The sequence below is a fragment of the Oncorhynchus mykiss genome, chromosome 9, assembly GCF_057628025.1.
Source record: "Oncorhynchus mykiss isolate SJ-2025 chromosome 9, ASM5762802v1, whole genome shotgun sequence".
Classification (NCBI taxonomy): domain Eukaryota; kingdom Metazoa; phylum Chordata; class Actinopteri; order Salmoniformes; family Salmonidae; genus Oncorhynchus; species Oncorhynchus mykiss.
The window spans coordinates 76216168-76232319 of NC_143030.1; the positions used below are offsets into that span (position 1 = coordinate 76216168).

At 42.4% G+C, this 16152-nt stretch overlaps 1 protein-coding gene and 2 non-coding genes across 4 annotated transcripts; 2 read left to right on the forward strand and 1 right to left on the reverse strand.

Moving 5' to 3' along the window:
• Positions 1-426: 426 nt before the first annotated feature.
• On the reverse strand, positions 427-15770 carry dclre1b (DNA cross-link repair 1B). Of its 2 annotated transcripts, none has more exons than XM_090185768.1 (6): positions 15663-15770; positions 11638-11852; positions 11044-11209; positions 9913-10095; positions 9199-9500; positions 427-3008 (listed from the first exon to the last, which is right to left on the reverse strand). In XM_090185768.1, the coding sequence occupies exons 2-6, from the start codon at positions 11827-11829 to the stop codon at positions 1914-1916; spliced, it is 1938 nt and encodes a 645-aa protein (XP_090041894.1). In that variant the 5' UTR covers positions 11830-11852; positions 15663-15770; the 3' UTR covers positions 427-1913. The 2 variants fall into 2 exon arrangements, with proteins under 2 accessions (XP_090041894.1, XP_090041896.1); XM_090185770.1 differs by lacking the exon at positions 15663-15770 and adding an exon at positions 14933-15076.
• On the forward strand, positions 14501-14572 carry trnah-gug (transfer RNA histidin (anticodon GUG)). Its single transcript has one exon. It is a non-coding gene; the product is annotated as a tRNA-His (tRNA).
• On the forward strand, positions 15169-15240 carry trnah-gug (transfer RNA histidin (anticodon GUG)). Its single transcript has one exon. It is a non-coding gene; the product is annotated as a tRNA-His (tRNA).
• Positions 15771-16152: the final 382 nt, after the last annotated feature.

The following is a 16152-nucleotide window of genomic DNA, read 5'->3' on the forward strand; positions in this document are numbered from 1 at the left end:
GGTTAAATAAAGGTGTTCTCAACTGGTGTACCTGGTTAAATAAAAGGGGTTCTCAACTGGTGTACCTGGTTAAATAAAGGTGGGAAAAAAAATAAAAAAAATACTGTAGGTAGTAGGTATGAACTAGAATTTAGATTGTTATTGACATCTATATAATGTATTCACTTTAAATTCTTTACATATGCACCCATGGAAACTCTTATCTGAACCCTATTCATTTTCAATTAGCTAGAGTCAATGTTTGGGGTTCTGTAACTTGAGTTCTCTATCATTCTCTATGGGAAACACCAGAACATATGAAATCTATCGGCAATCTACTGCCTCCTTCTGGCCAAATGTTGCAATTACAAGCTACTGGGAGACGCTTTCCATCAGCACTGGAAACGACAGTATGACTGAGTAACTTTGTACAGGAGCCACAAACAGCAATTAAATGCCAACATCAACATTTTAAACTTTATTTTACATATATATATATATATATATATATATATATATATATATATATTTCAATTCCATGGTAACAATACTTTTTTTGAAATGACAGTGACTGTGAGAAAGGTAACACATTTTAATCAACAGTAAACTGTGGTAATCTACACAGAGTATATAAAACATTAAGAACCCCTCTCTTTCCATGACATAGACTGACCAGGTGAATCCAGGTGAAAGCTATAATTGAGGCTGTTCTGAGGGCAAAAGGGGTTACAACTCAATATTAGGAAGGTGTTCCTAATGTTTTGTACACTCAGTGTATAGTGTTGTGAGTGTGCATAGAATCAGTACAAGATGAGGTCCGTGCAGATAGTCTGGGTAACCATTTAATTAACTATTTAGCAGTCTAATGGCTTGGGGGTAGAAGCTGTCTCAGCGCCTGTTGTTATGGGAGCCGATGCACCAGGACCGTTTGCTGGACGGTACCAGAATGAACAGTCTAAGGCCTTTGGTCGCTGGAGTCTTTGGCAGGTTTTCGGGCTTTCCTCTGTCTGACATATAGGTCCTGAATGGCAGGGAGCTTGACACCAGTCAAGGGGGAAGGTGTTCCTAACGTTTGGGTATACTCAGTGTATATTATATATATATAATCAACTGTGAGATGGGTTAAAAGGCATAGAATACATCGGCTACAGGATGAAGCCTTTCACCAATGAGTCACATTAAAAACATGGTTCAATCACTGTGGAACATTACGGGAAATTAATCCTTAAAAACATGGTTCAATCACTGTGGCACATTACGGGAAATTAATCCTTAAAAACATGGTTCAATCACTGTGGCACATTACGGGAAATTAATCCTTAATAACATGGTTCAATCACTGTGGAACATTACGGGAAATGAATCCTTAAAAACATGGTTTACGGGAAATTAATCCTTAAAAACATGGTTCAATCACTGTGGCACATTACGGGGAATGAAATGAATCCATGCAACCTACAACCTAGCCATAACATAGAGTAGGTGAGAGCTGAGTAAATACTGCACCTGTATAAACACCAATCATGTCAGAAATTAAATGACACAGTGAAATATGCACTTCTTAAAGTCAACATAACGGGCCAGTTTCCCCAGACACAGATTAAGCCTAGTCCTGAACCAAAAAAACAAACTTAAATGGAAAATCTCCATCTAACATAGCAAAAAAAATAAATTTAAAAAAACAGTACAAGTCTTCTTAAGGAATGTGGAGGAAAGACCGTTGACACGTTAGTATTCACATTGTCTCGCGTCAGCAGCTAAGGTACCTCTCCACAGCAGAGTGGAACTGAAGACTGCTATTCCCTCACTGGAAGGCTCCCCATAGGTACAGATCTAGGATCAGCTTCACCTCTCCCAATCCTACCCTTAACCATTAGTGGAGGAAAATCGAAAAACTGACCCGAGATCAGTGTCTAGGCTTGGGCAACTTCACCCTACTTCAAATCTGAAGGAGAGAGGCTGAACTTTTCCAAAAAACTCCGGTCAAGAAGAGTGTTCCTATAGCAACCAGAGACAGACACGTCCTCCTCGGAGAAAGGGAGGGACAGCAGAAGAGACATCTCACAGTCTTCTGGAGGTTCAGGTTGTGTATGTGTGTCAGTGGTGTCACTAGTGTTCACACAGGTACTGTCACTGGAACAGGGGCTCAGGCTAAGAAGCGGTAATGGAAGGCATTCTATCTCCTGGTCTGGCTGTCCATTGTGGGAACTGGTTATGTTAACTGATACTGCGTTGAAGTTACAGTTTTCGGCGGCCATATTGTCATTGTCACGAGGCAAATGCTGAGGATGGGTCTCCTCTCTCACAGCTCTGGGTCTCAGTGAAATGGCAGTGTTTCTCAGGACCTCCATGAGTGTAAAGTTACTCTGGGTGAATAGACTGAAAGGGACACTCTCCTCCAAATCCAGGTTCTCTGAGACCCTGTGGACCAGATTCAGGCTCCATGGGGCTCTGCTGAGGCTGGGGTTGGGGACTCTGGTCAGGCTGGGGTCTCTGGTCAGGCTGGGGTTGGGGTCTCCGGTCAGGCTGGGGTTAGGGTCTCCGGTCAGGCTGGGGTTAGGGTTGGGGTTGGAGCTGGGCCCTATGTCTGTGGTAGGGCTGTGTTCTTTACTCAGATCCATCAGTATACAGTCTGAATCTTCTCCATCTTTATCTGCATCCATCTCTGTGTCCATCTCTTCCTCCTGATGAGGATGCTCCATGGACCCTGTCTCCCAGGCTTCGTCCACCACCGACCCAGGCCTGGAGGGGGCCTTAGCGGGGGACTCAAACACCACCCCTCTGGGTGGAGGGGGTCGGATAGGCCTCCGCAGCAGGTTACTGTAACCCAGGAAGCTGGACTGACCAGGGTCTTGAACCTGCAACTCAGGCCGGCCCTTCATATAGTGCCGGACTGACTCGGGAACCAGAACTTCGTGGTGTTTTCTCCTAGGCAGCAGGGCAGAGAAGGAGGGGATGCCAGAGGTAAGCCTGCCCACGATGGGGACCAGGGAGGTGGGCTGCAGGGCCGAGACAAAGTCCTCCAGTTCCTGGTAGGAAGGAGGGATGAGTTACATAAATACATTTAAATTAAATCAAGGGTGTCCGTCCGTACACTAGTTTCTCGATGGGACATCAAGACAGAACCAGTTGAATATCTTAAATGGTCTTGGACCGCTCCTTGCATGCAGAGCCATACAAAGGGTTAAACCACTGCAGGCTTGAGCTATTAAACCTAATATCCTGGTAGCGTGTTGCGATCGTATAGTGGTTAATACTCTGCATTGTGGCCGCAGAAACTCTAGTTCGAATCTGGGTCAAGGCATTGCAATGTCATAGCATAAGGGTTATTTTTTTAATGAATTGCAACTTGACTGTGTAATCCAGGGATGGGCAACTTTGATGGGGGGGGTGGGGGGGCAACTTTGATGGGGGGGTGGGGGGGGCCACAACAATACAGAACTCATGAGGGGCCTTTTCGTGACAGCGAAGACCGAGAAAATCTGCTTTTAAAGTTTTATTTACTGCAATTCTACACATTTTGCAATGAGGCAGAGAGAAGATTTAGCAATTTTATGAGAAATTTACTGCAATTCTACACATTTTGCAATGAGGCAGAGAGAAGATTTAGCAATTTTATGAGAAATTTACTGCAATTCTACACATTTTGCAATGAGGCAGAGAGAAGATTTAGCAATTTTATGAGAAATTTACTGCAATTCTACACATTTTGCAATGAGGCAGAGAGAAGATTTAGCAATTTTATGAGAAATTTACTGCAATTCTACACATTTTGCAATGAGGCAGAGAGAAGATTTAGCAATTTTATGAGAAATTTACTGCAATTCTACACATTTTGCAATGAGGTAGAGAGAAGATTTAGCAATTTTATGAGAAATTTACTGCAATTCTACACATTTTGCAATGAGGCAGAGAGAAGATTTAGCAATTTTATGAGAAATTTACTGCAATTCTACACATTTTGCAATGAGGCAGAGAGAAGATTTAGCAATTTTATGAGAAATTTACTGCAATTCTACACATTTTGCAATGAGGCAGAGAGAAGATTTAGCAATTTTATGAGAAATTTACTGCAATTCTACACATTTTGCAATGAGGCAGAGAGAAGATTTAGCAATTTTATGAGAAATTTACTGCAATTCTACACATTTTGCAATGAGGCAGAGAGAAGATTTAGCAATTTTATAGCTAATTTACTGCAATTCTACACATTTTGCAATGAGGCAGAGAGAAGATTTAGCAATTTTATAGCTAATTTACTGCAATTCTACACATTTTGCCAGAGGGTGGAGGCAAATGTTTGCAGCTTTAATATGATACCAGATTATCAAATGGGCCCCACCTAGGTCGGTAATTCAACCATGCTCACTACAAGTTTATATAGCTGGCCTCTAGATGGACCTACCAATCTAAAACAAAATGTAGCTGACATGGGATAATTAAGTGACTGCTGATGCACAACCATATTTTGAAATCGCACCTTGTGAATTCTACTATTCTAACGCTCAACAATAAGTTGAGGCCCTGACAGAGTTCCAAAAGGCGGGCCTAAAATAAGTGGGGGACGCGGGCCACCAGTTGCCCATCCCTGGTGTAATCTAACCAGCGTGGCTAAATGTAATCTAACCAGTGTAATCTAACCAGTGTGGCTAAATGTAATCTAACCAGTGTAATCTAACCAGTGTGGCTAAATGTAATCTAACCAGTGTAATCTAACCAGTGTGGCTAAATGTAATCTAACCAGTGTAATCTAACCAGTGTGGCTAAATGTAATCTAACCAGTGTAATCTAACCAGTGTGGCTAAATGTAATCTAACCAGTGTGGCTATATGTAATCTAACCAGTGTAATCTAACCAGTGTGGCTAAATGTAATCTAACCAGTAATCTAACCAGTGTGGCTAAATGTAATCTAACCAGTGTAATCTAACCAGTGTGGCTAAATGTAATCTAACCAGTGTAATCTAACCAGTGTGGCTAAATGTAATCTAACCCGTGTAAGCTAAGGTTTTGGAACCTTCAAAGCTGTCCATTTGACTGTTAAACTCATGGGTACACTAGCAATGGTTTTCAGTCTTGACTTGAATGGGATTTTACCATCTAAGGATTATGGTTTGCAGCTGTCATTTTGACTTTAAGCAAAATTCTAAAATTACAAATTGTATGAAAAAAATGTACAGTTTGGAAAGCAAATGTTGTAATGTGATGCTTCTAACATTACCACTTTTTAAACACACAAAAAAAAAAACATTTGATGAAAAAAATATTTAAAATCAGTCGTCTTCGTCAAATGAAGGGGATGATTGCCGAATGAGTGCTAGTCGTAACTAGGAAACTTTTTATGTTATGTTATTTTTTTAAACATGGCACGTGTATCACTACAACCAGTTAGCAAGTCAGGAAATTTCAGAGTTCAGACTAGCAGATGAACGGGGGGCAGATGACTCTGCGATTTAAATTGGCCCTCAACTCATGGCTCACTCACTTAATTCAGGATAAATGACATTAGCCCCGAGTTAGCCTGCCCCGGAGCAGGTTAGTTCTGAAGGATTCGTTGCCATAGATATGTACCTGGCTAAAAGGTGAGCTACTTCTGTGTTACTGCATATCCCAAGTTGAACTCAAGAGTTGATTAAAGCTACCTCGCTAACTCCTCAAACCTGATTAGTAGTATTTTTTTTTAAATATATATTTTTTAACCTTTGTTTAACTGGTATAGTAGTGTAGGGCTCCGGTCCTGCTAGAAGGGATGATTTGGATTAATCCAATAAATCACTTAGTCAACCGAGTGTCCGAAATCGCTTAGTCAACCGAGTGTCCGAAATCGCTTAGTCAACAGAGTGTCCGAAATCGCTTAGTCGACAGAGTGTCCGAAATCGCTTAGTCAATCGAGTGTCCGAAATCGCTTAGTCAACCGAGTGTCCGAAATCGCTTAGTCAACCGAGTGTCCGAAATTGCTTAGTCAACCGAGTGTCCGATTCCAAAAATTAGGAAATCAAAATTTGTATTGATATTTTCCCATTACTGTACAGAGATACAAGTTTAAATTAAAAAATAACTATAAAAAAATATTTAAAAAATGTGTGGCTTTTGACCCCTGTGAAAAGACAATATTTGGTACTATATTGGTACTGTGGCTTAGCTAGTAAACAGGAGCTCCTGAGTTCAAATCTCAGCCGTGCCTTTAAGCATTTCATTGTTCTGTGTACACTATGCAGTATTCTGTGCAATATGACACAAACATTGATTTTCGTTTGATGGAAGTAAGCGTTTGTCAAAGTATACATATATCTTACTATATTTTTTATGGGAAACTCATTTATTAGTTAAGAAACTTTAAATTTAAAAAAAAAAAAAACATTATAGTGGTACTCCAGGCTCCTTTTCACCTGATTCTCATGACATAGCACATTTCAGTAGGTGGTCCAGCTATCCTCATTGCATGGCACAAATTGTAACGCCATCGCACTGTACACTGCCCTATCCCATCTGTTCATTGACTACAGCTCAGCCTTCAATTCCATAGTACCCTCCAAGCTCATCATTAAGCTCGGGGCCCTGGGTCTGAACCTCGCCCTGTGCAACTGGGTCCTGGACTTCCTGACGGGCCACCCCCCCAGGTAGTGAATGTAGGCAACAACACCTCCACTACACTGATTCTCAACACAGGGGTCCCACAAGGGTGCGTGCTCAGCCCCCCTCCTGTATTCCCTGTTCACCCACGACTGCGTGGCCACGTACGCCTCCAACTCAATCATCAAGTTTGTAGACAACACAAGTGGTATAGGCCTGATTACCAACAATGACGAGAGAGCCTACAGGGAGGATGTGAGGGCCCTGGCAGAGTGGTGTCAGGAAAATATCCTCTCCCTCAATGTCAACAAAACAAAAGGAGCTGATCGTGGACTTCAGGAAACAGTGGAGGGAGCACCCCCCCCCCCCTATCCACATCGACGGGACCCACAGTGGAGAAGGTGGAAAAGCTTCAAGCTCCGTACACATCACGGACAATCTGAAACGGTCCGCCCACACAGACAGTGTGGTGAAGAAGGCGCAGCAGTACCCTGCCCTGAACTTAGTCACGGTTAATAGCCGGCTACCACCCACTCATCCCTGCAGAGGCTGCTGCCCTTTGTACATGGACCACTGGTCAATGTAATAATGTTTACATACTGTTGTACCCATTTCATATGAATATACACTGTATTCTGGTTAAGGCCATCCTATGGGGCGGCAGGGTAGCCTAGTGGTTAGAGCGTTGGACTAGTAACCAAGTTGCAAGTTCAAACCCCCGAGCTGACAAGGTACAAATCTGTCGTTCTGCCCCTGAACAGGCAGTTAACCCACTGTTCCTAGGCTGTCATTGAAAATAAGAATTTGTTCTTAACTGACTTGCCTAGTTAAATAATGATATTGCTCGTCCTAATGTTTCTTAATTCCATTATTTTACTTTTAGATGTGTGTGTATTGTTGTGTATTGTTAGATACTACTACACTGTTGGAGCTAGAAACACAAGCATTTCACTACACCCGCATTAACATCTGCTAAACATGTGTATGTGACCAATAACATCTGCTAAACATGTGTATGTGACCAATAACATGTGATTTTGCTGGTGTGATAGAACAGTAGAGTGTAGTGCAGCGATTGTTTTGAGGAGATCAGTTGTGTGGTAAAAAAAAAACTATAACAAATAAACCTGGAGCAGCCAGCAGGTCCCACCTTAAAGTTTGCAGTTATTTAAAAGAAAAAATAAATAAAAATAATACTATTTTTCTCTTATTTTACCCTTGTACATTACATTACTGTATTTACAGTTTAAATATCGTTTTCAACAGGTAAAGTTCCAAAATAGCTGGAGGGCATCTTTATAGTATAGTAACCATAGTAACCCTAGCAACTGACTGATTCTGAACTCAGAACTCATCCTTAAAGTACATCTAGGGGGGAAGTACTTCAACAACCGCCCCTACACTCTAACCACAAGGCTACCTGCCACCTCTACACTCTAACCACTAGGCTACCTGCCACCTCTACACTCTAACCACTAGGCTACCTGCCACCCCTACACTCTAACCACTAGGCTACCTGCCACCCCTACACTCTAACCACTAGGCTACCTGTCGCCCCTACACTCTAACCACTAGGCCACCTGCCTCTCTGGGATGGTAATTCCTCTTCTGAACTATTCTCTGGTTTCTCGTATCTGGTGTAGAGTTCAACGCCGCTATGGTTTCTCGTATCTGGTGTGGAGTTCTAACTCCTGTATACACGATTTGACCTCTGAACATCTGTTGTCATAGTTTCGGTATGACACCTTTTCAAAAGCTGTCATACCGAAAAACGTACAGAAAAGTATTGATAATGTTATAATGTGCAGCAGGTACTTATTATTTTACTACAATGTTGACCTCATCCCCACCTGGTAGGAGGAGTGGTCAATGTTGACCTCATCCCCACCTGGTAGGAGGAGTGGTCAATGTTGACCTCATCCCCACCTGGTAGGAGGAGTGGTCAATGTTGACCTCATCCCCACCTGGTAGGAGGAGTGGTCAATGTTGACCTCATCCCCACCTGGTAAGAGGAGTGGTCAATGTTGACCTCATCCCCACCTGGTAAGAGGAGTGGTCAATGTTGACCTCATCCCCACCTGGTAAGAGGAGTGGTCAATGTTGACCTCATCCCCACCTGGTAGGAGGAGTGGTCAATGTTGACCTCATCCCCACCTGGTAAGAGGAGTGGTCAATGTTGACCTCATCCCCACCTGGTAAGAGGAGTGGTCAATGTTGACCTCATCCCCACCTGGTAAGAGGAGTGGGCAATGTTGACCTCATCCCCACCTGGTAAAAGGAGTGGTCAATGTTGAACTCATCCCCACCTGGTAAGAGGAGTGGTCAATGTTGAACTCATCCCCACCTGGTAAGAGGAGTGGTCAATGTTGAACTCATCCCCACCTGGTAAGAGGAGTGGTCAATGTTGACCTCATCCCCACCTGGTAAGAGGAGTGGTCAATGTTGACCTCATCCCCACCTGGTAAAAGGAGTGGTCAATGTTGAACTCATCCCCACCTGGTAAGAGGAGTGGTCAATGTTGAACTCATCCCTACCTGGTAAGAGGAGTGGTCAATGTTGAACTCATCCCCACCTGGTAAGAGGAGTGGGCAATGTTGAACTCATCCCCACCTGGTAGGAGGAGTGGTCAATGTTGAACTCATCCCTACCTGGTAGGAGGAATGGTCAGAGTAAGGCACCACATGGACATTAGGGTGGAAGGAGACCAGGGGTCTGCTGGTGGGCAGGATGGCCAGGGTGGGGTGTTCCCTGTTCCAACGGAGGAGGTTGCTGGAGCGGATCTCTGACTGGTCCACAGCCCTGATCCGACCCGCTCCTGGCTCAGTGGTGAAGACATCTGGTAGCTCCAGGGCTTGGAGAGTCTTTAGTCTCTCGATGGACACTTCAATCCAGGTCTTAAACTCCATGGCCAGCTGTACCAATAGAGACTCCTTACCCAGAGTATAGAGGCCTGCAGACAACACACAACACACATATATATAACATGATCTACTGCATCTCTATACCACCAGCTGTACCAATAGAGACTCCTTACCCAGACTATAGAGGCCTGCAGACAACACACAACACACATATATATAACATGATCTACTGCATCTCTATACCACCAGGAGTGGGGTCAGTTCAGGTAAACCTAGGGTATGGGGGGGTCAGTTCAAGTAAACCTAGGGTATGGGGGGGTCAGTTCAGGTAAACCTAGGGTATGGGGGGGCAGTTCAGATAAACCTAGGGTATGGGGGGGCAGTTCAGATAAACCTAGGGTATGGGGGGGTCAGTATATATAATACCTACACACACCACTACAGTTCACAGACAAACTACACAAAAATGAGTAGCTTAACAGTTAAAAGCCTCTGTCTCACCAATGACAACATTGTGCTTGGGCTGGCTACGGATGATCTCTTTGATCTGCTGAGTGGCTCGTTGTCTGGAGGGCAGGGTGCGTGTGGGGTCACAGTTAGTGTTGTCCAGGTACAGGACATCTATAGTGGTGTTGGTCCTTAGACACGGCTCACGCAGCATGGACGGAGTGTAGCGAAAATCTCCTGGAAAGACAGAGAATATATATAGAGACAGAGAATATATAGAGAACATACACTTTTTATTACTGGTTTACTAAAGTGTTTCCTTCATTTCGGCAGTTACAGGTATATCTACAGTAGGGAACAAAGCAGTTTGGGCAGCATGGGCGTCAAATATGGGCTACAGCTTGTTGAGTTGTGGCCATAGAAATATAATCCACAGAAGGGGTTTGTAACCTCTTTACTCATACAATTTGAATGTTAACATCTTGGGGTACACTAGTAATTGAATGCCAGTCCTGACTTAAAATGGGAACTGCCATCTATTGGATTATATATGTTTTTTCTTTTGCAGATTTCAAAATACAATCAAGGGGGTAAACGTACAGTTTGGAAAGCAAACGCCTACTGACGATAATCTGTCTGTGGAACCAATAGAAACAGATTTTCTCAACAAGTCCCAGTTTGGAGCAAACAGCAGCACTGTTTTTCAATGTAGCTCATCAGCCATCACAGTGACTAGCTGATGGCTTCATCTTCATCATTAGGTGAGTCAGTGTGCCACTGGAAATGTTATTTAGTAGCTACTGAGATATATATATATATATATATATATATATATATACACACACGCACACAGTTGAAGTCGGAAGTTTACATACACCTTAGCCAAATACATTTAAAATCAGTTTTTTCACAATTCCTGACATTTAATCCTAGTAAAAATTATAGTCTTATGTCAGTTAGGATCACCACTTTACCCGTGTACAGTATGGTGTGTAGAATAGTCACCCGTGTAGAGTATGGTGTGTAGAATAGTCACCCGTATAGAGTATGGTGTGTAGAATAGTCACCCGTGTAGAGTATGGTGTGTAGAATAGCCAGTGTAGAGTATGGTGTGTAGAATAGTCACCCGTGTAGAGTATGGTGTGTAGAATAGTCAGTGTAGAGTATGGTGTGTAGAATAGTCACCAGTATACAGTATGGTGCCAAAGTATCCTTGGAACAGGAACATGACCGCCCCTGGACAGTGGTTAGCATCCATGAGAGTGACGGTCAACCTCTCCTTGCCTATATCATCCAGAGGCAACATGTTGGGTTCGCCCACCTCTAGAGGATGGATCCATCTCTCTCTGACCTGAACACAGGGAAGAGGAGAGGAGGCCTTATCACAAACTGAAGTATAGAGCACCTAAAAGCTAATCAACACTTTTGCAAATTAATAAAGTAGATGCTACGCACAGGGTGGTTGGTGGCACCTTAATTGGGGAGGACGGGCTCATGGTAATTGCTGGAGCGGAATTGGTGGAATGGGATCAAATACATGGTCTCCGTCGCTCCATTCCATCGCTCCATTCCAGCTATTACTATGAGCCGTCCTCCCTTCACCAGCCTCCACTGACGCTATGGTGTATACAGTCATTCATATTTCAAAAGCTAGCTCAAGAATTGGTAATGGCAAGCAAGAATAGTTTAAACAATTATCCCATCAATTATCCCATATCTACATTCCTCATGTTGCCGTGTGTTTAATGTAGAATATAATTGATACTTTGTCTTTCACACCTGTAGTTTGAGTTTGAGCAGCGTGGCAGTAACCGGTGAACAGTAGATTGGTCTGTTGGCCCAGGTCGAGGTCAGGCTCACGGTATGGTCACTGTGCATATGGGACAGGAAGAACAGGCGGACATGCGGACACTTCCTGACCTGCCAGAAGTCCACAGCCAGTGGAGTATGGGGGATGAGTTTTCCATTCATTAGCACAGCTCTGGAGTATCCTCCTGAGAAAAAGCCACGGTTAGCCATTCAAACTACTATAAAACAGCTATTTGGCATACAACAAACATGGGTAATTATACAGTGCCTTGCGAAAGTATTCGGCCCCCTTGAACTTTGCGACCTTTTGCCACATTTCAGGCTTCAAACATAAAGATATAAAATCGTATTTTTTTGTGAAGAATCAACAACAAGTGGGACACAATCATGAAGTGGAACGACATTTATTGGATATTTCAAACTTTTTTAACAAATCAAAAAACTGAAAAATTGGGCGTGCAAAATTATTCAGCCCCTTTACTTTCAGTGCAGCAAACTCTCTCCAGAAGTTCAGTGAGGATCTCTGAATGATTCAATGTTGACCTAAATGACTAATGATGATAAATACAATCCACCTGTGTGTAATCAAGTCTCCGTATAAATGCACCTGCACTGTGATAGTCTCAGAGGTCCGTTAAAAGCGCAGAGAGCATCATGAAGAACAAGGAACACACCAGGCAGGTCCGAGATACTGTTGTGAAGAAGTTTAAAGCCGGATTTGGATACAAAAAGATTTCCCAAGCTTTAAACATCCCAAGGAGCACTGTGCAAGCGATAATATTGAAATGGAAGGAGTATCAGACCACTGCAAATCTACCAAGACCTGGCCGTCCCTCTAAACTTTCAGCTCATACAAGGAGAAGACTGATCAGAGATGCAGCCAAGAGGCCCATGATCACTCTGGATGAACTGCAGAGATCTACAGCTGAGGTGGGAGACTCTGTCCATAGGACAACAATCAGTCGTATATTGCACAAATCTGGCCTTTATGGAAGAGTGGCAAGAAGAAAGCCATTTCTTAAAGATATCCATAAAAAGTGTCGTTTAAAGTTTGCCACAAGCCACCTGGGAGACACACCAAACATGTGGAAGAAGGTGCTCTGGTCAGATGAAACCAAAATTGAACTTTTTGGCAACAATGCAAAACGTTATGTTTGGCGTAAAAGCAACACAGCTGAACACACCATGCCCACTGTCAAACATGGTGGTGGCAGCATCATGGTTTGGGCCTGCTTTTCTTCAGCAGGGACAGGGAAGATGGTTAAAATTGATGGGAAGATGGATGGAGCCAAATACAGGACCATTCTGGAAGAAAACCTGATGGAGTCTGCAAAAGACCTGAGACTGGGACGGAGATTTGTCTTCCAACAAGACAATGATCCAAAACATAAAGCAAAATCTACAATGGAATGGTTCAAAAATAAACATATCCAGGTGTTAGAATGGCCAAGTCAAAGTCCAGACCTGAATCCAATCGAGAATCTGTGGAAAGAACTGAAAACTGCTGTTCACAAATGCTCTCCATCCAACCTCACTGAGCTCGAGCTGTTTTGCAAGGAGGAATGGAAAAAAAATCAGTCTCTCGATGTGCAAAACTGATAGAGACATACCCCAAGCGACTTACAGCTGTAATCGCAGCAAAAGGTGGCACTACAAAGTATTAACTTAAGGGGGCTGAATAATTTTGCACGCCCAATTTTTCAGTTTTTGATTTGTTAAAAAAGTTTGAAATATCCAATAAATGTCGTTCCACTTCATGATTGTGTCCCACTTGTTGTTGATTCTTCACAAAAAAATACAGTTTTATATCTTTATGTTTGAAGCCTGAAATGTGGCAAAAGGTCGCAAAGTTCAAGGGGGCCGAATACTTTCGCAAGGCACTGTATATATATATCCATACAATTAACACACAATTTACATATCTCATATCAACACTAGCGTATGGTGTGTGTGTGTATATATATATATATATATATATATATATATATATATATATACACATATATATACATACATATATACATATATATATACACATATATATGTGTATATGTGTATATATATATACACATATATATATACACATATACACATATATATATACACATACACACACACACCATACGCTAGTGTTGATATGAGATATGTAAATTGTGTGTTAATTGTATGGATAAAGGCAACATTGTTCTGCCCTCTAATTGACCTGTCAAAAGACTGCGAGAGTGTTGATCACTCACTGCTAATTCAGAGGCTTTCTTCAACTGGTTCTCAACCAGGCTGCATGTAAAACCACACCCCAGTCCCAGGGATGTTTAATTGGAAATTCCTTCAGTCTCTATTGAGTTAAGTAAAACTCCTTTTAGTTGTTAATGGTTCTTCAATTGGATGTTTTGGTAGGTCAATTCAGAAAGCGGACCTTATTACTGATGAATATGTTCATTTATGAGCATGTTTTTCTTTCTGGTTGCGTTTCATTTGTATTCTGATGTGTGTTGGGTATTTCTGTAATTTAGCGCTAATCTGTGAAATAGATATTGGTCTCACTATGACTCCATGATAAAATAGGGATAAAATAAACAAATAAAATGGAAATATATATTTCGCTAGTACTAGCTAACGTTAGCTATGCAAATAAACTATACTGTTTGCATAGTAGCAGATTATATATATCTAAAAACTAAATCAATTACATTGAGTGAAAATATTACAACGGCTTGGACAATTATCAATGTGAATACGTGCATGCAAATGAAATGGTTGCGCTTGTCCACGTCACTGCAGGCTTCAGTTAAATTGATTTCTCCTCCTTCTTAGCGCACAGCCCTGGTAGCTCGCCGTGATCGTATAGTGGTTAGTACTCTGCGTTGTGGCCGCAGCAACCCCGGTTCGAATCCGGGTCACGGCATTGCGATACACAATGTCACGGCAAATGGGCTCTTTTTTCCCTCCCTGGAATAACTATAACTCTGGCTAAAACGAAAATGTTTGTTTAGCTAATCTTGTCACTAGCCGGTTAATCAACCCTGCACCGTAGTGGCTGCAGGCCTTTGTACATGGACCACTGGTCAATGTAATAATGTTTACATACCGTTGTACCCGTTTCACATGAATATACACTGTATTATAGTCAAGGCCATCCTATTCAACTATTGCTGTAACGTTACATATACTATTATATCCACGTATTCTTCAGATACACACTGTATACACAACGTATACAAAACGTTACTGTCCATAATGATTATACATCCCATCTCATACATACATACTGCGGACTCCGACACTGTTCATCCTAATCTTTCAAAATTCCATTGATTGATTTGAACTGGCTAATTAGCAAACAAGCAAATTACACCTGTTCCTAAACATCCGTGAACGAGCTTTTGAAGAAGGAAAAAAAAAAAAGAAACCGCTTAGCGGGCGTGTTTACGTCACTGCGTAGACATATGTGCACGTTTGAGTAGCCCAGAATCCCCTCCTTCCACACAGCCCTGGTAGCTCGCCGTGATCGTATAGTGGTTAGTACTCTGCGTTGTGGCCGCAGCAACCCCGGTTCGAATCCGGGTCACGGCATTGCGATACACAATGTCACGGCATAAGGGCTCTTTTTTTGGATTAGATAGAGAGCAACTTATTTTGGCATTAATAAGCCATTAATAAGGAGGTTGACTAATTAGTGAACGTTACACATCGTGTTGCACAAGGAAAGAGACAAAAACTGTATCACTTCAGCTACGTAACGTTACGTTAGCTAGTTGACAAGAAAGACATGGACAATTCAAGCGGAACAGCCAAATTAAACCAATACGTCACGTTAGTTAGTCAACAGCTACCTGTGTATTTAACTAGTAAAGTGTCGAATGGGCTACGTTAGCTAAATCAAGACAACTAACGTTAGCTATAGCAAGCTACTGAACGCTCAATTGCAATTTTGTCATGTGTGTTGTATTTCCCATCAAATTTAGCAACATAAGAGTGTAAACATTTGGACTCACAGGACTGTTACTTCCAATTCCAAAGATTCTGCCACATTGTTGTGAATGTGTTCCTGACTGTACCACGCAACGTGACACACGCCGTGCCCCCTTTAGAAAAAAAAGAGCGGTAAGGTTCTTCTTCTGTTTTGGTATCAAGGCGTTTGCACATTTTGTTTGTGCATGTCGCCACCTACTGTCAGTTTGCTTGTATTCAATCACGTTACATTATGTGATACAAAAATGAAAAAGGAAAGGGAAATGGGGATACCTAGTCAGTTGTACAACTGAGTGCCTTCAACTGAAATGTGTCTTCCGCATGTAACCCAACCCTTCTGAATCAGAAAGGGGGGGGGGGGGGGCTGCCTTAATCGACATCCACATCTTCGGAGCCTGGGGAACAGTGGGTTAACTGCCTTGCTCTGGGGCAGAACGACAGATTTTTACCTTGTCAGTTCTGGGATTCGATCCAGCAACCTTTCGGTTACTAGCCCAACGCTCTAACCACGAA